At 44.1% G+C, this 24,871-nt stretch overlaps 1 protein-coding gene across 1 annotated transcript in view; it reads left to right on the plus strand.

Annotated features, from left to right (window-relative positions):
* Nucleotides 1-24,871, plus strand: part of LOC126542945 (neprilysin-1-like) — a 39,860-nt gene that overhangs the window by 14,078 nt on the left and 911 nt on the right. Inside the window, exons 8-18 of the mRNA XM_050190068.3 lie at nucleotides 66-294; nucleotides 3,710-3,808; nucleotides 6,836-6,913; nucleotides 12,662-12,771; nucleotides 14,545-14,603; nucleotides 15,227-15,278; nucleotides 16,392-16,459; nucleotides 17,358-17,488; nucleotides 20,146-20,211; nucleotides 21,627-21,728; nucleotides 22,492-22,568. Of these exons, the coding sequence (XP_050046025.3) occupies nucleotides 66-294; nucleotides 3,710-3,808; nucleotides 6,836-6,913; nucleotides 12,662-12,771; nucleotides 14,545-14,603; nucleotides 15,227-15,278; nucleotides 16,392-16,459; nucleotides 17,358-17,488; nucleotides 20,146-20,211; nucleotides 21,627-21,728; nucleotides 22,492-22,568 (1,071 nt within the window). The remainder of the gene's footprint in view (nucleotides 1-65; nucleotides 295-3,709; nucleotides 3,809-6,835; nucleotides 6,914-12,661; nucleotides 12,772-14,544; nucleotides 14,604-15,226; nucleotides 15,279-16,391; nucleotides 16,460-17,357; nucleotides 17,489-20,145; nucleotides 20,212-21,626; nucleotides 21,729-22,491; nucleotides 22,569-24,871) is intronic.

Genomic DNA, 24,871 nt, shown 5'->3' on the forward strand with positions numbered 1-24,871 from the left:
CAGCTGCTCATTGTTGAGATTCGACTATGTTCAGTTTGCATTTCACCGTGTGAATTCTACCTCAGGCACATCGTCTCTAATGTCCTCGTCTGGCACGCATTGCAAACGGTGGGAGTCGAAGTGATCCCCAGCGTCCGCGAGCTGAACACCGCCTTCAAGAACAAAGTTCGGAACGTGACGCAGACCAGCCTGCCACAGACCCTGCAGTGCAACGCCGCCCTGGCCAAAGTGGCGCCGGCGGCGTACAGCCGCTTCTACGTCGACAAGTTCTTTGACAAGACGGGCGTGCCCATCGTAAGAGGCTTTGTCATCGCAATAGCAATTATATGGACACAAAAGGCGAAATCTTGCAGTCGCCGGGGGGGGGGGGGAAGGGGGGTTTACCGTGAGATTCCGCATAAGTCAAAGTACGATAAGATACAATCGCGCGTACGCGCCGTATACGTTGTGGTTGCGAGGGTGATCCGAGAAGGATGGTGGCTTGATGCTTACCCAATGTTAGAGGTTACGTGAGCAAGTGCTTTGCTAAATGGAGTGGAGGGGGGGGGGGGGCAGGTGGAGCTGCGTCTCCTCCACTAGCGTGGCCGTGGCTGTGCTTGGCTGTCCGTGTGGCTGAGCGCGTATACCGCCCGGGCCTCATTATGGAGGTAATCTCCGGTGGACGCTGAGATTGTTCGAGCCAAGATGGCTGGCGGCTGCATGCGCGCTGTATTTTTGCGTGCCTAGGGCTTGAGGTCGCGTAAACTCAAGTTTCGGAGATGCGTTGAAGCGAGAGGCAGCAGAAGCGTTCGCTCGCCTCTGCTTGCGCTCTTCATCACGCAAGCGTTGTGACAGTGAGTACATCGCGGTCATCGAGTGAGATCTGTTCATGTTGGCTTGTGCGTGCGTGATACCATGCTTCTTAATTTTATTCGTCAGGAAATGTGTGCTGCAATTTATACAGCCAATAAATATACGATCCCTTTTTTGTGTAGTTGTCTAGTATTTTGCGATCACTATCAGTGTTTCGCGTTTCGGGAAAAACTGCGGCTTTTTTGTATCTGCATGACTTGTCAGACGCGCGTTTCTACTTTAGCAATACTTCTCAAATTATGAGAAAGGCATCATTATTTAGTAGTTAGCTGTCCTGTAGCCACTTTTCCACTTGCGTCTTGTACATATATAGTCCTTTTTGCTGCATGCTGTTTGCAAACATGCCTTTGGCAGGATGCGCTGTCTTTCTTTTTTTTTGTACTTCAATTGGCACACCAGTCTCCGAAAATGTATCTCAGACTGGCGCTGCTACACGGTGAAGCAGCGCTGGTCAGGAGGCGCTATAACAGCTTGAATGTTTTAAACGCCAAAGCCACCCGCCGTGGTGGCTTAGTGGCTTTGCGTTGCGTTGCTAACCTCGAGAGAAAGAGAAAAAAAAAACTTTGTTTTCATGTTGGTGTTATGGAAAGGCCAGTCCAGAGCCTCGCTTGCGGCATTCTTCAGTGCAACACTGATAAACGCCGCAAGGTACCGTTGGTCATCGGCGCTGGTTACTTCTGTCAGCCACCCGGCATGAGGTTTAAGGGAAAGATTTGTAGGGGCAGGCATGGGGGGTGGGGGTGGTCCACAGGACCAGATGATATGAGATGTTTTCGGGCGTTCGCCACAGTATCGGCAGGGTGGGGGATCTTCAGGTAAGAGGCCGCGCAGGAGGCGCATTCGCGCTGGCGTAGGGAGTGTTTCAGTCTGGGCCTGACGAATCATTACACCCTATTCACGGGTGAGCACTCTGCTGAGCTTCAGGAACTTGCGCCTTGCCTCTTGATAAGGCCGCAGAAGCAGGGAAGCCCATTTTTTCGTCTGGGCTGGTCGCGGAATGTAGGGAGCCTGGTTCAAAGTCTCGCAGGCGAGCTGTTTAGCTCTTTCATTTCCTGGCAGCCTGTCATGACCAGGTACCCAGATGACTTCTAAAGGATCTTGAAGGTGCTCTTGAATAAGCGCCGAAGTGTGGGCCTGGAGATCGTTGTGCAATAATTTCCTCCAAGTCGCCATGGAGTCGGTAAATATGATTCTTCGGTAGGCTGAGTTACTAGGGGGCATGTGTTTGATCGCGCTTGCGATGGCTGTCAGCTCCGCTAAGGTCGGGTCTGTCTCTGGGAGTGCCTCTCTATGCACAGTTTGGAGGTTGTTATTCACCACTGCTATAGCGGAGCCCCATGCACCAACGCTAGGATCAGCGTAGAAGTATATGCCGTCAGGGTGTCTTGCAGTGTACCTCTTGAAGTAGGCAACTTGCTTGCGTCGCCTCCCCTTGCCTCGTTCTGGATTCATGTGGCGTGGCAGGGGAGCTATGGTTAGGAGTTCGCGTTGTTTCGGGGGTAGTGGGCGCGTGCCCACAAGAGGCGCAGCTTCTGGATGATGACCGATGCTATGGAGGATGTGCATGCCTGGACACGTGCGCTGCAAACGCAGTTCTTGGCGATGGCGATGAATACTGACTAGTTCCGCCACCGTGTTATGGCAACCGATGTCAAGGAGTAGCTTAGTGCTGGCACTAAACGGAATGCCGATGGCCAGCTCTGTCGCCTTCCGGATGAGCGCATCAAGGCTATTGATATCTTGTTGACGCAGATTGGTATAGGGTAGGTTGGTAGCAGAGGCGCGACATAATTAGTGCTTTCCGTAGTTTAAGCATATCAGCCTCCTTCACTCCGTTGGCTTGGTTAGGGACCCTAGCATCATGTGCAACGCCTGTTCTCCTGTGCTGCACCGTCGCAGCGGGACCTCCATCTTTCTGGATATGGAGACCAAGTATCTTAATACGTTTTCGTTGGGAAACCGACATGCCTTCCTTTACAAGTTGTATGGTGGGCGGTCGCCATCTTTTGTGATGGACCAGTAGCAACTCAGATTTTTCCGGCGCACATCTAAGGCCAATAGTTTGAGCAGCCTCATGCACCCTGCTCATAGCCTGTTGGAGAGTTTCTTGGATGTGTCCTGGCGAAACCGTGTTGATCCAGATGGTGATCTCATCTGCGTAGATCGCATATTTGATTTACCGTGCATTGGGTGCACGTTAAAGAATTCCAGGTGGTCAAAATTAATCCGGAGTCGCCCACTACCGCGTGCCTCAGAATCATATCGTGGTTTTGGCATGTAAAACCCCAGAAGTTAATATATTAATTTCACATTTGTTTTGCGTAAATGTGGTGTTTTTAATTGGGCGAAAGACAGCCTTCATACCATATCTATCTTTGTTATCGCGCATGAGCGATGTCAGCTTTGAAACGCTTGGCTGCGCGAATTATCTTAATAGTTATTATCTTATCTTATCTTAAATGATGCACTCGCCAGACCTGTGCATTACTTGCTGCTATTAATCAATTCAGTTGACGATATCACTGGAAAACGTTCGTCTTTTGTAACCGAAAGAGAGTGGCACACAGGGTTAACCGAAATCGGTTGTAGGCGCAGTACTCAACAAGAATGGCGAATAATAAACACTGTTTTACCGTAAACGGAGACTCGTTAAGGGCTATAGCCTGCAAGGTTAAAAACTCATTTAGGTATTAAGCCTTAAGAACGCTTCTTATTATGAATGAACAACATGCACACACGCACGTGTACAATATATAGTGGCTATGGAATTTGAAGGATGTCACTGAGTTACGTCTTTATCGTAGTAGGCATATTCTTTAATTGAGCTGCCATGGGTTTGTCCTGACTTTATTTTCAGGTAAAGGAAATGGTAAAGTTTCAGCAGAGCATATTTCGCAAAGAACTGCAAAGCAGCGACTGGATGGACGGCGAAACGAAAGCGGCAGCTTTGTCGAAAGTAAGTCAAAGGTGCTCGTTGAACTACCATTCGGATAACTTTCTCCTGTGCTACCTGCGCGCGGGTTGGGTAATCGCGCTTAATTGAAAATTTGTATGAGTACGACACAAAAACAGATCTAAGGCACACGAAGCGCCTTTTACGACGCCTTTAAACGTTAAATATTATGCGGCTGGCACTTCTCAGAAGTCTACTTAAAAAATTGGTCAAAATTGCGCCATACGGACGTTATAATGAGCAGCAGCGTGCTTCCTCTCTCGTTTGTGGAAAGGGGTGTTGCGTAGTTATAGTTTTGTAGTGATATGTACGAAGTGAAAGACGTGGCAGCGTAGGGAGAAGACACAGGTAAGAAGAAAGGTACAGTGCATAGTAGTTTGGAGAGGAGTGAAAACACAGTATGGTGTTCAAGATTTTTTTACTGCAAACCATCTCAGAGGCCATAAAATATGCCACTGGCATTCACGCGATCCGTTGTTGTACGGTTAGCGCTACAATTGAACCGGCTCATCCAGTTTCGATGCTTTAGCCAATCAAACCTAAATCTTTGGGAGTCGTCAATGCGGTAAGGGAGGTTTGAATACAATACGAGGTATGTTGTTCCATGGCATTATAGTCGCGGTGACGATATCTATCATGCAAGTTATATAGTTGTTTCGTGAGAATAGACGTATATGAATAGCAACACAAACAAAATACAAACTGGAGTTCCTTTCTTCAATTATTTTTTTACACGTTGAGAACATTTGTAAGCTTTACGTATATGACACTGGATAAACAAATGAGTTTCTGGAAACCCGCAAGGTGGAGTTTTCGTAAAAGGGAAAAAAGTTATCATGCAAACAATGTAGAGGCACAATGACGACATGGTTTCATGATATAGCAAGCCCCCGCTTTCAATAAAAGTCCGGTTTATGGTAAGCGGCGAACGTAATATACCGCTCTAGCATGACTTGTAATTTTATTTAGTGCTCCGGAGCAGCGAAATATGCTTAACGCGATCATGCTACATACTCAAAGTCTTACTGTATATCACGAATACTGATGAGCTATCATTCGAACCTATGACTGAGTGCTTTCTCCGAGCTACTTTAGATTTTTGCCACGCGCAGTAAGTGCAAAGCTGAAGAGCAAATTTACTCTTCAGCTGGAAGGCTAACGATGGCGTAAAATCTATGAGGCAGTGCATATGCTACAGGAACATCTTTTAGGGGTGCACATATTTATTTCTCCCGAGCGAAACCTCAAAGGAAAATGAAAAAAGAAAAGCCCCGTGGAACTTATCTTATCTATTTTATGTTTTTATATTATCTACATATACTGCCACCCAAGCTGGGCTATATCAGGAGTGAGAACAATATACATTACTATAGATTACACATTAAAAACACACAAACACCAAAATATGAACGAGCAAAAAGAAGCACTTTACATTTTAGCGAAGTGCTTACCAGTGACAGCCATGAAATCTTTTAGAGATAGTGAACGAACGTTACCGGGTAAAGAATTCCAAAGCTCTCTTGCACGTGGAAAAAAACTGTACTTGAATGTGTTAGTACGGGTATAAATAGGTGTTATGTTCGAGGCGCGGGGAGCTACGGGTAGAACTTGCATTAGTAAGTGTGACATGGTTACAATCAGAAAGACCAGAGGGGTAGTTATTAATTGCATATAAAAGTTTCAAGGCTTTAATGCGATAACATGAAGGTAATGGCTCAATGTTCAAAGATTGTTGAGCCTGTGTTGGTGAGAAACTGCGGCTGTAATTTTGGCAAATGAAACGGATAGATTTTCGTTGAACGTTATTGAGCGAGCTTATTTCGCATTGTTTGTAGGGGAACCAAACGACAGATGCATATTCTAGAACAGGGCGAATTAACATTTTACATAATAACAGTTTAGTATCGCGGGGGTCTTAGCTAAAGTGCGGCGCAAATAACCTAATCTTTTTAGGGATTTCCCAGTTACATATTCAGTATGTTTAGACCATGAAAGATGTTCGGTTATAATGACACCTAAGTATTTATATTGAGACACTCTTTTAAGTTGGATGCCATCCGGAGAATAATCGAACGAGAGGGGGCTCTGTCTATTGGAAAATGAGATCACGACTGTTTTACTACAGTCGATGTTCATTTGCCACGTTTTGCACCAAACGCAGAAAGACATAAGGGATTGGGGAAGACAGTCGGGGTCATCAATAGAATTAATAGATTCGTATACTACGCAGTCATCTGCATAAAGTCTAATTTTAGTTGAGGTGCTACGAGGGAAACCATTAATATATATTAGAAATGTTAAAGGGACTTATACGGATCCCTGAGGAACGCCTGACGTAACGTCGACAGGAGTTGAGTCCACGGAATTAAAAGGAAAAGATTGTGAGCGATAACCAAGAAAACATAGCTATCCAAGAAACAAGACAGGGAGTATTGAATATGGGGTTATTTTACCAGTATTTTAGAATAAATCACAGAGTCAAAGGCTTTAGTCAACAAAGATTGCCTCCACTTGATTACCTATGTCTATGTTAAAAGCGATATCATGAACAAAATCAACTAATTGCGTTACGGTGCTATAACCACGACGGAAGCCATGCTGATGTTACAACGTCATTAGAGATAAGGAATTCGATTATATGTTTTGTGAATAACGTGCTATAACATCTTGCATGGCTGGGGTGTGAGAGATATCGGCCTGTATGTAGTTAGAGAGAAGTTGTTTATCACCTGATTTATACAAAGGCAGGACTTTGGCTGTTTTCCATTTAGTCGGTACTTCGCCAGAGTCTAAAGGTTTCTGGAAGATTACAGTAAGAGATTGAGCTGTCCATATGGAGATCTTACAAGGAAAGAATTCGGGATGCCACCTGAACCGATGCACTTTTTAGCGTAGAGATTCAAGATTAGGTTTAAGACATCATCAGAACTTATTACCATAGCACCTAACTTATCAGTTTGTGCATCATAACTAAACTTTGGCAATTCATGATTATCGAGGGTGTGTGTCCGCTCCTTGGCCGTTTTACAGCTTGCCAAGATGTCCGCTGTGGTTGGCTATCCCCAGTGGATAACGAACGAATTGAAGCTTGCTCTGGAGGCACCAAACGTAAGTCAAGACCACTTGCATCATAGTTGTGATTACCTTGGTCATTTTATAGGACGTATTTTTAGACTACTATATAAAAATTCGGGAAAGGCGGGGGATCAAAATTCAAGGCGATGAGCAAAACGAGAACAAGGTAATAGCGAGAGCCAACGTTTCGACAAGTGCACTTGTCTTGAATATATATCGCCTTGAATATATGATTTGTCTTGAATATGTCGCCCTGAAAAAGACAAGCCCACTTGTCGAAACGTTGGCTCTCGCTTCTCCCTTGTTCTCGTTTTGCTCATCGTCTTATATAAAAATATAGAATTAAACAAAATATTTTGTGGTTGATACCCACATTCTAAGCTTTGAGCCAGATTACTCGAAGAGGTGGACATTACTGGCACAATAAACTGAAATGAATGGTTGACTAATTCGTTTTTACAAATTAATTTTTAACTAATCACTTTACAGCACATCTTAATTTACGAAATGTAGCCAGTCACTGTACAAGGCACAACCGTTTGGAACGAAACCTGTGGATAGCACCGGTTTCGACATGCGCGCCGTCAAACTTTCCCTAAGCATGCATTCTTGTCCCACTTACTTTTTTTTAACAAAACACCATTTTGCGTATTGAAATAGGAACAGAACTGGAATGCAAATGTTCCGAAATTTGGAAATGAACATCTTGGAACTGGCGCCTTCTTTTATTGAAAGGAAAATAAAAGAAAGAGACGTAGTCACCTTATAATTGTGACGGCTACTCCTTTTCTCATAGCGGAAACAACAATTTAAGAAATACGTAGTAAAATGAAAAGAAACCACTTCACACATTCAGAAATCCACAGCACAGTCCTATACGCTCATGAACATAACACTATAAAAGTCAAATGCAAGTTGCACCACAATGAGTTCGTAAACAAAGTCACGAACACACACAATCGGCCGTGATGTAGACTTCGATCAGCATATAAACAAATGAGGAATTACACTGTTAAAATAACTGACGCAAAAAAAAAATTATTACACGTAATATACGAGCACTAATAATCACAAATAATAGAAGAACGTTATAGTAACATCGTGTGATTATTCAGTGCAATACCTAGTATTTGTTAAGGATGCCTGTTTCTTCATAAAAATGTTCAAGTGCGTTCAATGCTTTTCGCTGTGCTATTTTCGATGGCCATGGGCCCAGCAATTTTGCGAGTGAGAAAGGACGGTGAGGATCAATGGAGTGTAGCTCTTGTTCTAGCTGCCGTCTTTGCATCTCGTATATGGGGCATTGAAGGAGTAGATGGCGAACATCCTCATCGTCGTGGCCACAGGAGCAAGCCGGGGAAGTAGCCCGTTTCCTGCGATGTAGGAAATGTTTGGTGTATGCTGTCCCAAGGCGCACTCGATGAATTAGTGTCTCGGTACTTTTAGAAAGTTGTTCATTCAGCTTGTATTTGAGTTGAGGGTCCACTTCGTAAAGGATTGATTCCTTAGTGTCTCATTAAATCATGTTGACATAAACAAGTCTTTCTTTAGTACTCTCAATATCCGTTTTGTGTCCACTGGTGATAAAGGAATGAGTTGAATTTCTGCATCTTTATGGGCCGATTTTGCCAATGCGTCCGTTAGTCCATTTCCTGCTATACCAGCATTGCCCGGGACCCACTGTAATATCACTTCATATTGTCTTTCATTAGTCTGAGTTAAACTGTTCAATACTGTGTATGTTATTCGTGCGTGTGATTGGCTGTCATCAATATGTTCAAGACATGCTAAAGCCGATAAGGAGTCCGTGCAAATTACCCACTTTGTTGGTGTCTCGTATTTTATGGTGGTGGTGGTGGTGGTGGTGGTGGTGGTGGTGGTGATGTTGAAGCAGGCGGGGTTAGCCTGGCATACATAGTTCTGATGAAATGAGTTGCTTGGAGAATCGCCACTAATCCCGCTATTATTGGTGACGACGAGCGTCCTAGTGGACAAGCGTACTCTACCCCTAAGGATGGTATAACATAAGCTGCAGACGCACTTTCTTTGACTACAGAACCGTCCGTGTAGACGTGAATAGATTCCTGGTACTTGTCAAATAGGTGATGTAACGCTAATTGTTTTGCTGCTAATGTGGAAACGTCGCTTTAATTTTTAAGCCCTTCGATTGACGTTTCTATTTTCGGCGCTTGCAGAAGCCATGGTCGTATAGCAGAGGTCTGAGTGCCAAAAAAGCGATCGTGGGAGTCGTGATCTATGCTCTTCAAACAAGGCGTGTATCTGTGCACCCGGACGGTTCTATATCAGAGAGAGAAGGGGGTGCGCAGAATGCTGAGTAGAAATTCTGAAGAGATGTCGGCATGTTTCCAGGTTCCGAATCACCGTGAAATGCGGTTCCCGCGCTTCTGCAATAGTGAGGTGACTGGACGTAGCTTGTGGGACTCCTAGGCAAACTCGTAAACTCCGAACCTGTAATAGCTGCCGCCGATGGAGGGACGTCGCAGATAATTGGTGCAATATAGGGGCGGAGTAAGCAATTCTCTGACGCACAAGTGCTGAGTGGACGGGAAGCAGGGATGCAGCTGTTCCACCCGACTTCGTGCCTGCGATTCTGCGGAGAACATTTACAACACAACTAATTTGGTCCTCCAGGGCGGTCAAATGATGAGTCCATTGAAGCTGGTGGTCTAAAATCACGTCGAGAAAACGATGTTTCCGAACCAGCTCGATCTCATGGTGTCTGTTGAAGGACTAAAATTTCTAACCTTTTTTTCTTGTGAAAGGCAGAACCACTGATTTGGCATATCTTCAAGCCCCGTACCCTGCCGACTAACTGGCTCCAATACGTAAATTGCAATATGTGCTTAAAATAATTCGCTAAAAACGAAATGAGTGAGTGTTTGTTAGTTAGTCCATTGCTCTTTTAAATTTCTCATACAAGTAACGTCTGCTTCTTCGAATAAACTACCCCGAGTACTAGAATGGTGGTACCTGCTAGAGGCGATTTAAAATAAAAAAGTTTGTCTATTCTTAAAAACACCTTATAAATATTAGCCTAACTCCTGCAACGTAATGACACAAGATTAAATATTGTTCTACTACTGCCTGGAAAGCAAACCTTACAGATTGTTAAGTTAGGTCCTAAAGTACAAGTTCATTATTGCGAATAAGCGCAGTAAACAGTGCCTAATGCGTCTATATTACGTCTCTCGAGAACTCCCTTTCTTCAGGTGCAGCACGTGGCACTCCGGCCCAAAGCTAATGAGAAATACAATTTATGGCAGTCAAGGTAAAATAGAGGTCATTTAGATCAAACCGCAACACTATATGTCAGCACCAGCATCATTATCAGCATAATAGTAATAATAATAATAATAATAATAATAATAATAATAATAATAATAATAATAATAATAATAATAATAATAATAATAATAATAATAATAATAGTAATAATAATAATAATAATAATAATAATCCTATCTCATGTCCACTGCAGTACGAAGGCCTCTTCCTGGGATCTCCTATTACCCCTGTCCTGCGCCAAATGATTCCAACTAGCGCCTGTGAATTTTTTAATTTCATCACGCCACCTAGTCTTCTGCCGTCCTCGACTGCATTTCTCTTTTATTGATACCCATTCTGTAACCCTAATAGTCCAACGGCTATCTAACCGGCGCATTACATGACCTGCCCAGCTCCATTTTCTTGATGCCAATTAGAATATCGTCTATACCCGTTTGCTCTCTGATCCAAACCGCTCTCTTTCTGTCTTAACGTTATGCCTAGCAATCTTCGTTCTATTGCTTTTTGCGTGGTCCTTAACTTGTTCTCAAGCTTCTTTGTCAGTCCAAGTCTCTTCTACATGTGTCAGCACCGGTAAAATGCACTGATTGTACACCTTCCTTTTCAATGATAATGGTAAGCTTCCAGTCAGAAGCTGGCAATGTCTGCTGTATGTGATCCAACCCATTTTTATTCTTCTATGAATTTCCTTCTCATGATCAGGGTTCCCTGTGATTAACTGACTTTGGTAAACGTACTACTTCACAAACTCTAGAGGCTGACTCGCGATCCTGGACTCCGGTTCTCTTGCCCGGTTAGTCATCATTATCTTTGTCTTCTGCATATTAATCTTCAACCCCACTCTTACACTGTCTCTGTTAAGGCCCTCAATCATTTGTTGTAACTCGTCTGCAGTGTTGCTGAAGAGAACGCCATCGGTAAACCGTAGGTTGCTGAGGTGTTCGCTGTCGATCCTTACTCCTAAGCCTTCCCAGTTTAATAGCTTGCATACTTCTTCCAAGCACGCAGTGAATACCATCGGAGAGATTTTGTCTCCTTTTCTGACCCCTTTCTTTATAGGTATCTTCCTGCTTTTCTTGTTGAGAATCAGGGTAGCTGTGGAATCTCTGCAGATATTTTCGAATATATTTACGTAAGCCTCCTGTACTCCTTCATTACGTAATGTCTCTATGACTGCTGGTATCTCTACTAAATCAAATGCCTTTTCTTAATCTATGAAAGCCTTATAGAGAGGCTTATTGTACTCTGCGGATTTCTCGTCTACCTGATTAATGACATGGATGTGATCCATTGTAGAGTATCCCTTCCTGAAGCCAGCCTGTTCCCTTGGTTGACTAAAGTGCAGTGTTGCCCTTGTTCTATTGGAGATTATTTTGGTGAATATTTTATGTAATACTGGGAGTAAGCTTATGGGCCTATAATTTTGCAATTCTTTAACGTCTCCCTTTTTGTCGTTTAGTTTAATGGTGGCATTCTTCCAGTTCTCTGGGACCCTTGAAGCCGACAGACACCTCGGATAAAGGGCCGCAAGCTTCTTAAGCAGTATGTCTCCTCCGTATTGTATTAAATCGACTGTTATTTCATCTTCTCCTGCTGCTCTTCCCAGTTTCATGTCTTGCAAGGCCCTTCTGACCTCATCGCTTGTTATAGGGGGAGTTCCTGTATCTTGTTCATTATTACTTCGAACCTGAAATGGCCACACACACACACACACACACACACGCAGACACACACACACACACACACACACACACACACACACACACACACACACACACACACACACACACACACACACACACACACACACACACACACACACACGCGCGCGCGCGCGCACGCACGCACGCATACACACACGCACACAAACACACGCACACGCACACACACACACACACACGCACACGCACACACACACACACACACACACACACACACACACACACACACACACACACACACACACACACACACACACACGCGCGCGCACGCACGCACGCATACACACACGCACACACGCACACAAACACACGCACACGCACACACACACACACACACGCACACGCACACACACACACACACACACACACACACACACACACATATATATATATATATATATGTATGTGTGTATACGAATTATATATATATATATATCTTACGAATTTGTTGTACTGCAAGATCAAATAATAAGAAGTCGCCCAACAGCGTGACTTATGATGCAGTGCAAGTGCGGTTGTTTGGGCAAGTTCACAACGATTCAGTTTGATGGTGCGCACAGCGTTCATTTATCTAAAGAAACAATTACCAAGCAGAGAGAGAAAGACAGCTGTCTTTCGTAATCTGCCTGTGACTTATTTCCATATGTGTGCGCTCTCAACACCATCGAAATGACTTATACTTTGATGGAGAAAGAAATGTCCTACCGTAAGTGTGATGCGATAGCGCAACTTATTCGCGCTTTCAACTCTGCAGCGCGATGACATCGGTGGAGAGCGGTTCGTGTACTACTACGTTGCATTTGCGCGGCGAATCAAGGTCAACAGGCTGCTCTCCTTGCGTCTTGAGCAGGACCCGGCAGAGGGGTGAGCAGTGCCCTCCGTCATATTATGAATAATTGGTCGTCAACATAATGTACCCCCCCCCCCCCCCCCCAAAATCTAGAGGCAAGCCTGGCGCTGCGATCACTCAGCTACCGTGGGAATGATGGGCATGTTCCGCGCGAATTTGTCTAATTTTCGTACTTGTGGCTTCATACGTATTAGTGAGTTTATTTTTCACGCCTTGCGTTTACAAGTTTCTAAGCAATCATAGTTTTCTAAACACAAGTTTCAGTAAGTCTCTGCGAGCATGTATAATCATTGCGAATTGTTGTATTTATGACGCCATCTGCAGGTCAAACGACCAATTTCCGAAACCGTAAGCCCGTTTAAAGCCAGAAAGACTTAAGTCACTATCGCAGCAGATTTTCTTTTGGTGATTTTTGTGAGAAATTCCGCTGTTGCCTAGATTTTGAGATTTAGAAGCCAACTTGCAACCAATATTCACATCGCTGGCTTTCGGCGGCATTGCGGCGACTTTTCGATACGAGATTTCATCGCAATAACAAACGACCTCAAAGGAACAGGCTCGATCATAAACGGGCTTGGCTTATCTTAGTTGTTTGTTTGTTTGTTTGCCGCGGTCGTCTGCTTTTCGCTGAAGTCTGCTAATTTATTCTGATGCACCAACTAGCCGCAGCAACACGTTTTTAAGCCCAAGTCTGAGAGACCGCAATTGAAATATGTGCCGCTTCATGTCGGTACCTGCGTTATCGACGCTTTCTTTCTTTTCTTTTCTTGAGTATTTCTCTTTCGTATTTTAATTCTTACATATACTGTACTCCTCTTACACGGCATACAGCCGACCAGATTTTTTCTGGTTTAGCTCTCAGCCTTTTCTTATTTCTGTTATCTCTCCTTAACCTGAGAAAGAAAGGAGTTTATTATTAGCGCAGCAGCTGTTTCCAACACCAAGACAGCTTTACGTTGTTTTGCCACAGTTACGTGTTGAAATGGAATCATATACACCATTCTTTTCGACAGGAAACGTTTCTGCAAGTCTTTCTACTGCGGTCAATTCATTTTTGTAGTATTTCCTTGTACGAAAACTCGTGTGCAAATCTAATGAACCACTCTTCCATTTGTGACCTAAACATTTTTGCTTCACCTAGCACAGATGTCGCTGTTTCTGCTTGAATATGTTATTTGGACTTACGCCCAATCGCGGTTTAAGGAATGCTGGGAGGTCTGTTGGTTTTGTAAGCGACAGTGCAATACAGACAAGCTGTAGAGCGTGAAATCAAGAAGATAAGGCGAAACTGCCTTCACACTTCTGTAAGGGCAAAAAATAAAAAATAAAGGTTTTCGAATCATTAATTGCCCGCATTTTCTCTGAAGGTAAGAATAACGCATCTGAACGAGCTTTCATTAGTCATTTAATAAATATTTGTTCAAAGCGGTGAACAGTGAAGTAACGTAGATTGATGATATTGTCAATACTATGTATGTTTGTTTACAAACATGCCGCTATATATATACACTGGGGTAGCAGTCCATAATTAGTTCTTATATTTCTATAGGTAAATAATTATTTGTTCAGGTAATCGACCAGTTATCTATCACTCAGATTTTCCGAACGAACGTGAACTTTGGTAGCACAGTTAAAGATTCCATATCACAACGCTGAAGATGGCATTCTAGCAAAAGAAGCTTGTGCTTTCGGTCGGAGCAGCCTATATGGTAAAGCTAATTGGGCATGACATGCGATTGATCTGCTTATGCGTATGCTTGATTTGACTGCACGTCTTTCAATTTCAGCGAGGCATTCAACGCTGCCATGGTGAACGCCTATTGCAAGTGGACGGAAAACAAAATCTGTGAGCCATAATTTAGCACATTCGCTCACGACGGTGCGCGAGCACATATTTTGGCACTTTTTTACATCTCACGCAGGGTTGCGGGAAAACAGCGCTCACTGCATCACTGCTTCACGCATAGTCTCCGGCGAAAGCCTCGCTATGCATGAATTAACGAATGAATGTTCAGCAGAGAAGGGTCGCAGAGCGCAAACTTTATTATTTTAGGCAACCGGAATGAAGTAATCTTACTGCTTATGTTAACTGCAGAAAACCAACATTGCGCGGTTGAAGTGTTACACTATTGAAGGCGCTTAAAAGGCACTGCATGCGGGCTGGCTATATGTTTTCATCCTCATTGTCCTCTTATTGCATATGCAGTACATTTAGCTCGTTGACGATTGAGTACCCTGTCTCTTTTTTCTTTACTGCGAGAAAAAGAGTGCGTGTGTTTGCGTGGGTGCATGTACTGGGGATATTCTAGCACACACCGTTTGTTATGGGGTGTCTTGAGTATAGTACAAGTGTGCTAAATTGGTGCAATTGAGGATGCAAATAAAAAAGACACCAATTTAGCACCCTCAAAAGTACTAAAACGACGCTATAGTGACTCTGCATTGTGCTCTTTCGATTCTCTGTGACAGATATCCCGGCAGGCATTATGCAACAGCCCTTCTTTGATGCCGGACTGCCCAAGTAAGCCATGCGTCGCTAATTTAAACATTTCTTCTCCGTCTTTATTATAGCGTTCTAGCAAAGAGTGTTCAAAAATACTTCTCAATGCTTTTGCCGCAACCTTACAGCATTCTCTCGACTCTATATTAAGGGGCGGGAATTATTCAAGCTTGATGTATTCTACGTGTGGCTAAATTATTATGGCAGGATACCTCATTAGTAAATATCCTGGACAGGAACAGCCAAAATTTCCAGAATCTGCGAGCAGAAAACAAGCGGTGAAACCCATTTTTGAGTATAGCCAAACAAACTCAAACTTGAATTCAGCCGACGATATATACGTAGATTTTGCTCGGCCAAGGCACGCTTCACGCATGCAAAAGTACAAACTTTTGAACCGAGGTTCGAATTCAAACCCTTCAAAGCTTTTAACATTGACAGCCAATAATAATCGTAAAATTCGAAGCAGTAAAGTAATAATTAAGGAATGATTTGCCAAAGAAGTACTGAGGGGCAGGCGTGCAGAAGTCTTATTATAAGCATACCAGAGTGGATCGAACGTTAGGCCCTGGTTGGCATGCACATACCTGCCAATGTTTTTGGCGCGAGAGAAAGCAGACGAAACCAAATTAGGTGCTTTTTCTTTCCGCCTCTCCATTCTTCCACTTCCCTTTGGCGCCAGAGGCATTGAAATTTATTAAGCGTGGTTTAAATATTCGTCTTGCACTTCAAAGAGCGCATATTAGGAGCGCATGCATTTTTTTCAAGTTTCCATAGTCGCACTTTTCAATGCACAGATTCATAAAATGGCAGAGATGTTCATACGACCTCGCCAAGAAGTGTGGTCGGTTTGAACCCGGCTGCGGTGGCTGCATTTCGATGGGGACAAAATGAAAAAAGAAAAAAAAACGCTCGTGTAGTTAGATTTAGGTGCACGTTAAAGAACTCCAGATGGTTAAAAGTTGCATGGAGTCCCCCACCTTCTACAGGTGTGTCCCCCACCTTCTACAGGTGTGTCCCCCACCTTCTACAGGTGGGGGACTCCGTGCTTCTACTCATTTTACAGCTGTAAAATTAGTAACAATCGTACTTACAGCGTACATTTCGTACTGACAGCCGCACTGTTTATTACAGGTACATAAATTATGCCATCCTCGGGTACATAGTCTTTCACGAAATTACACATGGATTCGACAGCCATGGTAAGAGTTCCGATCACTGGCTATTCAGTGAGGTTACAGTGAACTTTCTTTTTTCTTAAAAGAGACATTTATGAGAAAATGAGTAATCTTCGAGCCCGTACCTTGTACTTTCTTTTTTCAGAGAAGTGTGTTTGTGCTTTATAGATACGACTGCTCAGAGGGAAGCTCTAACGATGTGTCTGAGTAGCTACGGGTTCTGCTGCTGTACATGCAGTCAACAGTGGAGTTCGAATGGTCAAATCCTCCATTTGTATACGAAAATGCGAGGAAAACTTTATCATACACCGAAATGTATAGCACGAAGCTATACGGGAAATTCACCCGGGTTTCTAAAAAAGAAAGCTTCGCATTTGAAGCAAAACGATTTTTTGTCCAGGGGATAAAATCTGGAGCCAGAACCTTCTAGGGTTAGTCGCGCTAACTAGCTCTGAGTTCGCACGACTAGGTAGTAGTAAGGTTGTAGTAAGGTAGATAGATAGTAAGATAGATTGTGTTGTGAGTCGGCTAGCAGGCATTAGTGTATGAAAGATGCAAAAGATGCCCTTTGATTGCTTTCACCAATGTGTTGGCGTGCCTTTGTCCCAAGAGCACGCGTGAGACCCCACAATTCTTACCCGCATTCGTATAGGAGTGCCATGAAAAAAACAACGATACCGTTCAAGTGAAAATGTTAATGAGCCCCAGGATGTCCACATTACTACGGAGCCCACCACTATATAGCGTCTATTTTACACGGTGAAAGGTACGGCTTTGTATTCTATAACCACAGCCAGTTCCTCCCCACCCACTTTTTCGTGCATTATTATCCAGTTAGATTCAAACATTTTCCTGCTCGAATACAGCTATATTGTCTGCAACAAGCCACTCATTTCCCGGCTGGCATTCGTGCTTCGTACAGGAAGGCTGTACGACGAGAAGGGCAGAAGACAGGATTGGTGGACCGCGAAGACAGCGCAAGTATTCCACGACAAAGCCCAGTGCTTCGTGAACCAGTACGGGAACATCACAGACGCCGAAACTCAGATGAAGGTGAGAGGATCTTTCGCCGCGAACAGGATCAGTCGCAGACCACGTCGGTTTCAGAGGGGGAAGCGTAATTCTCCGATATAAGCTTGTTCTTAAGCTAGTTGGTGCGTGATGGTAAATGATTTCAGCGCGAAACAGGCGCCCATAAATACTGGACACATATAAGCGGTGCAGGCGCTTACTTAAGCGCACTATGCGGACCATCCAATCGGTATTGTTTACTGGAATTGTTCCGCGCACACAGCCGACATACTGCACTTTCTTCGCGTACAGTGAGGGACACCAACGGATCGCTAATGCAAATGCCTGCTCTGCGTTTGGTGAAGAATGCTTCCTCTGTCTCACTTGTTCACGGTGAAATATCTCACAGCAATAATTAAAGAATAAAGGCAGTAGCATGTGAGATTATGGGAAGTATTATGAAACCTCTGCTGCCCCCAAGTACTCTTGTTATGTGATCGTCTGTGAACTGATTATAGGAAATATTTCACCATTGTTTTTTACTCGGTGACGAGACCACTGAAGTATATTCCAACATAAGCCAGACTAACGATTTGTAGGCTGTAAGCTTTCACTGTTTTGTAGTCGCCCTCAAGGTCATCTTGAGATAACCTAGTTTTCTGAATCATCTTCATCATCAGCAGCAGCAGCCTGCAAACTTGCTAATTTCTTCACCCCACCTAAGTTTCTGTCGCCCTCGAATGCGCTTCCCTTCTCTTAGCGCTAATTATGTAACTCTAGTGGTCCACCGGTTATTTGTCCTACGCGTTACATGGACTGCTCGGTTTCATTTTTTTTTTCTCTTAATGTCAACTAGAATATCGTGTCTGCTCTCTGATGCATCCCACTCTCTTCCTGTCTGTTATCGTAATGCCTAACATTTTTCGTTCCATCGCTATTTGCGCGGTCCTTTACTTATTCTCGAGCTTCTTTGCTAACCTCCAAGTTTCTTCTCCATATGTTAGCACCGGTAGAATGCGATGATAGCATACTTGTCATTTCAACGACAGTCGTAAGCTTCGAGTCATGATTTGCAAATTCCTGCCGTATGCACTCCAACCCATTTTTATTCTTCTACAAATTTCTTTCTCGTGATCAGTTTTCTGAATGCCGTCAAACAAATGAAATGGACATGTTTATGCCACTTCACGTCAGAGAAATACCGTCACACGAAGGTAACGAAATTCACTCACATGATTTAGGTGATTCCCGCCGTAAACAAACGGAAGATGCAGTTGGTGTTTCTTCTTAGTGAAGATTACAGTAACAGTTTTCTTAAAATGTAATTTAATTTGGAATGTGCTGCTTTCATTTACAGAATAAAGAAAGAAACGCCACTTTTTGGTTATGTGCATTAGTGACACTCGAGTACAGAACGCAATAGCCTGCGTATAGGCGCATTTTAACTGGCGTGTTGGATATGACCTAGCTGAACGAAGGCATTTATATAAATAAGGAATGAAAGTGGCCCCAACACTGAGCCTTGGGCACACACATCACGTGAACGAATGATGACAGAGAGTGATCAAATGTAACACACAGATACCCTTATCGTAAGTACTCTGTTATCCACTTGAATAATATAGTACCATGATTACCAGTAAAAAAAAATACCCCCAGTTTGATAATCGGCTTGATGTGACAAATCCCACGAAATGCTTTCATATAGTCGATAAAAACAGCATTGATTTGACTACGCAGGTTCAATTATGAAGCAATTTCATGACTAAATTCAATAAGTTGTGTCGCAGCAGAAAACCGAGGTCGAAAACCATGTTCATTCGTTGATAGTAAGTTGTTGAAAGACAGGTACTAAATGATATGCTTGTGAATCATGCGTTCTAGTACATTGTAACAGGCAGGTATAAAGAAGATGTGTCTGTAATTGGAAATAATTTCTTTCTCGCCAAACTTTCTAACGGAGACGTCATACGGAGAGCAGGAACTTAAGCTCGATAGCGTTGACGACGGGCTGCCCTCTCTGTCCTTGATAATTTCAAACATATACACGCAACTCCGTATTTTTCTCATCGTGATAGTTCATGTCGTGTCACTGTTGTTGAACGATGGCCTGCGTTATCTCATATCTTGTCAATGCTCTGCCCAATTTCAATATCGCGATATCTTCACTTTCCTATTCGTAGTACCATAGCACAGCGTTGCATATGCAGTCTCTCTTGGGATCCTCGTTTGCTGCGCTGACTGAACGACGCAGGAGAACCTTTTCTTCTAGTGAAAGTCAAGCTTCCAAGAAAAGTAGTTTCGTCCGGTCTCTCTCGACAGCATGGAACAGAAGGCGTGGAAGTGAACGAGAAGTTCATGCGATCACCTGGACCAACTGCTTTCGAAGCGGGCTATCCCGCAGGATAGACGGCGTAGTTGTCAAAGGCCACTCTTCGTTATTGTATGCATTACGCAGTAGGAGAAAACGGAACGACGTGAAACGGCGAGCATCATGCGCACTTCGCGTCAGGTGGCGGAGGGTCATAACGCTGGTAAATATCTTGTCCGCTTCACTCTGTCTCGTGTTCCTTTAAAACCGTTCGGGCGATTTCATTCGTCCAGAAAATTCCACCTCTGTAATTCTTGTAGTGCACGTGCAACTGCTGCAAATACGGGCCCAAGGTGATGCCTCTATATTCAAGAAATTTTCCTTTTAGCTGCCATCTTCCCGCACGCTGGGCGAAGACATCTCCGACAACGCGTCCGGTCGTCAAAGTTATTTGGTAAGTGTATTTTACAGGTCTGCTTGAACGCCGTGCGCTCGCAGCAAGATTCTTTCTTTTTTCACTTGGACAGCCTGTCCTGAAGCCCTCTATAGTAGGGTACAACTTTAGAAGGCAGCGACACTTGCCCCTCAGCCTCCACCAATGAGCGCGCACTCTAGACTAACGTCATGAGCCGGACGGCCGGTGAGCCCACCGACGGGGAACATGGCAGCCCGCGCTTCGAACTGCGCCGAGTCACGTCAGTGGGACTATTTCTTTAGTCGCCGAGTCAATCGGCTGCTGCACTTCGGTCATTTGGACGGGGCCTCTCCCGCCTTCTTAACTTGTTCCCAACTATAGTAGGGTGTTCAAACGGAAGCCTGGAAGCTCATGTAGATATCGTAGCGCCCAAGAGAGCGCTTGATCAGCGAATCATGCGGTGGCAGGTTATATGGCGAATAGCTAAAGTTATGACTATCAGCGCTTCTTTTCTTTTTCTTCTTTAAAGGGCACTGTTTGTTCTTACTGCCCCTTCCGGTTTTTTTTTTTTTTTTTGCACCGATCATCAGCCTATCCCCTTTCGACGAATTACATTGGACGAGAACAACCACATTCAACAGCTGGAAAAGTCTTTTCGCTGAAGCATCGTATTAGCTGTGTCTACCGTGCTCGACAGAAATCGTCAGTATCAGAAATCGTCAGAAAAGCGTCAGTATGATGTCTAGGAAGCCGAAATTGTCTTCATTACGAAGGTTTAGTAACGCAGAGCGAGATTTCGAGCACAGTTCTTGCGCGTTGAAATGCGTACTGACTGAACGCGAACTTGCTCTTCCCACAGAAAAATGCGAAAATTAAGTTCTGAGCTCATACATACATTAACTGCTCATAAAGCCAGGGACAAACATAGAACACAGTTCTTCTAAACCTCTTCTACATTTGTGGCTCGTTTTATGCGTGATCATGGATAACCAACTAGCCCGAATTTCTGCCCAAGGGAAGTTCAGGCTCCGTGCCTATCTTCTTCCGGTATCCTGATGATGCAAGGATGAAATATCGTACATTGTGCTCTCTCCCTCAGTTTCTTTTGTCGTTAGCTGTTTCGCCTGAAGAATACAGAGCGTTTCATCTTTTCGTTTTTGTCTCTAATTTCATATGGTGAAAAACCAACTATAATGTGTCTGTGAGCTGGTGCCAAAGCCTGCAGATACGAGAGCAGGGGCCGTGATTTGTAAGGATTCTTCTCCTCGAATTCTATTCATTTCATATTATACGTCACTTTTGATGGCCCGTTCAGACAATAGCGGTGGACCGCCTTCGTAAGAGTCAAACACGAAGTTCGGAAACAATGGAAGAACGAAAACAACAACAAAAAAAAATGCCGCCCCAGCTCTGCAATAACGGCTATAAATCTGCACTGCCGCTTTTCCACGCAGGCGTTCCAAGCGCTGATGCAGCAGGAAAAGGATTCAATGCAATTGCTTCCCGGTCTTGAGTCCTACACATTCGAGCAACTGCACTTCATCGGTGCTGCCCAGGTGCGTTTACAGAAGTTCCTGACCAAATGTAGGAATTTGAAGTAATAGGACGGCGGAAACCCGTAACGTGGAGAGAAGTAATTAATAAAGGGAAAATGAGACATCCACCCAATCGTATCAATTGATACAAAGGAAACCCATACGGGTTCCTCGATAGAAAGGCTTCGCAGTTGAAGAAAAATTTGTCCTGGTCCAGGACTCGATCCCGGGACCATTGCCTTTCCGGGGCAGCCACTCTACCATCTGGTCTAACCAGGCGGCTAGAAAACGGCAGGGCGAAGTCGAAATCATCAACAACTTCCTTCGAGCTGTTGATAAGTACGACTCAAAGATCTTTTAGTTTTGTCCTTGAGAGGGCGTAGCATGTCTTCGTAGCAGATATTGGGAATGAATATCTCGAAATGTGTGGAAGCAAACCTCTATGTGGATTTACCAGCTTCAATTCCACGATCGCAAAGATGCACTCGCTGGAAAATAACTGCTAACTTACCTTCGCGTAATTTAATTAAGTAGCGAATTTATCAGTCCTTGTCGCACAAATGCTGGTGTCTATTGATGATAAAAACGCGTCGCCGGAAAATGATGACCCCTTCATCGCTCTACTACACGCGTTGCACGCAATACTAACGTTTTATTTTTTGGAACTTTTCCGCATTTCGAAAACTTTTGTGGGCACGCTTATCAAGAATAACAACGTCCCACTTTGCTAAGAAACGTACACTCTTAAACGCCATTAATGTGCCATTGTAATCTTTATTCACAGCCGTGGTGCAAGAAGTATGACCTGGCTAAGAAGAAATTCGTAATTGAAGAGGACGTTCACTCCATCTCTGAGCAGAGGTAGGCTGTTTCATTCAGAGGCGAAATCCGTTTTAGAAAGATCTTGGTGGGTTACTACGAAGGCGAGTGAGGAAAGAGGTAGGTGCTCGTGGAAAATAAATCCGTATTCAATGAGCATTCGTTAAGCTAGGTCCGCTCGTGAAAGCAAGCGCCAGTCAATAGTGACAGCGACCATATCACCAGGGAAGGTTATCGGCTAATGACAGAAACCTCTTACGAAAAAAAAGAAAAGCTTCACGAATTCGGCCTAAGTTTCGGACTAACAGTGCGGCGCTTCGTTGCTGTGCTAGAAATGAGGGCAATTTTACGGCGGCCGCACAGCTCTCATAGCGATAATTTTTTGGTTTTGTCGTTCGGTAAATATTACCTCATCATATAATTTTGATCAAAAGCAATTGTTACAGAATCGCTCGAGCCGCAAATGTGCCTGACTTCTTTTTTTTTTTTCTGCGCTGCATAGGGATTTGCTCAAATCCATGTGAGAATCCGTGGAACAACTGGTCTGAATTCTCATTATGGCCATGCGGCAATTGAGTCTTCTTAATGAAACAAACAAACAAACAAACAAACAAACAAACAAACAAACAAACAAGCAAGCAATCACACGTGTCAATTTCCTTCTTGTTCAATGTTCTTCTTGCCATCTACTGCATGGTGCATGCTCTGTTTCCTTTTTTCTTTTGTATTTCGCCATGATTCGCGTCCATATCACAACACGCATTTAATGTTCGTCCGTTTGAGCACTCATTTGAAAACATTTTGTTAGAGAACAAAAGTGTGTATCTCTGTACTTTACCCAAATCCTGCGTTGTTATGGAATATATACAAGAAGCGTCGATTACTATAACGTGTCACTATACAAACACCTACAGCGCTAGCATATGCGGTAAGGAAGTGGAGAGGTGTTCCGACGCCGGATTCTCGATTCTCGTGGCCTGCTGTCCGACGTTAATTGCACTAAATGGCACCGATCCGAGCTAGGTGTGCCATGGGCATCAGGACACCAGGAGACTGGGCAGACCTAGGTGACGACGTTGCGCTGTAAAAAACTTGAACAAATTATTTAAAACGTGGTGAAGGGTGAAAAGAAGGGATATAGCGCAGTCGAGGAGGGCAGAAAACTTGGTGGTGTGATCAAATAAAGGATTTTGCAGCTGTAAATTGGAATCAGCTAGCGCAAGACAGGGGTAATTGGAGATCGCAAGGGATAGGCCTTCGTCCTGGCAGTGGACATAAGATAGGCTGCCGCTACTGTTGCTGCTGTTGCTGATAATGCTGAATAATTGAGATGAGAAGAGAGAGTAAAGAGATACATGGCGGGCTCCTTAAGTAGCCCAGACGTAACAATGACTGTAGTCGCGTGACCTCGTACGTGTGAGGGTCTTGGCGAAACGGGGAGTGGTCTTCCCTCTAATTGGCCGCCCGGCACGTGGAATCCACAGCCGTTTTTGGATTGGCCGCTTCTCTGGGCCAAGTTACCGCCTTTTCCGGTGAGGAGGTCCTCCCCTTGCCCCAAGGTGCGTAGAAACCATTCCCTGAGGCGATGACTCGCTGTTCACTAAAATACGTTTATGCTTTCCGGTTATGCGGCTGATTCAGCGACATATACGCCGCAACAAAACCTTTACTTTTGCGCTCTCCCTTGCTCTTTCGCTGTCGCCTTACCTACTGGCTGCATAGCCAATCAGACACAAGTCTAGTTATATTACTGCCTTTTTTTCCTTTCCAGCTTTCTGTATCCCCTGGATCTAAGATAGCGGCAATACTGACAACCACACACATGCAGCTAGGATGCGCGAACTGTATGTGAATTTGGTCCGCGATTGCTGGACTGCTGTTGTCTTCCCAATAAACTGCACGCTATTCGTAAATCTAGCTTTTGCAATCCTATATCTATACACTCGGTTGCAACAGCTCGCCGAGTTGAGTTGAATAACATGTTTAGTATCGCCTCTAGAACTGCAGCTGCGGCGGAAGTGGTTTAATTTATGCTCACGCACAATTTTCTGCGGCTATGAAGGGAAAGGTACAAGTGCGTGGCTGCTGCGCATGTGTTACCGCGCCAAGTAGTCCGGCAGCGTTTGACAGTGCTCTTGGCTGCTCGGAACAGACGCTGAATCGACGCAGCGTCCACGTGCCATGGTTTCGCGTTTCCCAAGACGCGGAAGGGAAAAGCCGCAAAATAAGTAAACCTTGACACTCAGTGGTGTGTTCTGTCTTATTTAACTTGCTATTAAGGTGTTTATGTTTTGCCTTGCCCAGCCTAAACTGACGCACATTAAAACGCGGGACTCTTTTCAGAA

This window comes from Dermacentor andersoni, chromosome 3, assembly GCF_023375885.2.
Source record: "Dermacentor andersoni chromosome 3, qqDerAnde1_hic_scaffold, whole genome shotgun sequence".
In the NCBI taxonomy this organism is placed as follows: Eukaryota; Metazoa; Arthropoda; class Arachnida; order Ixodida; family Ixodidae; genus Dermacentor; species Dermacentor andersoni.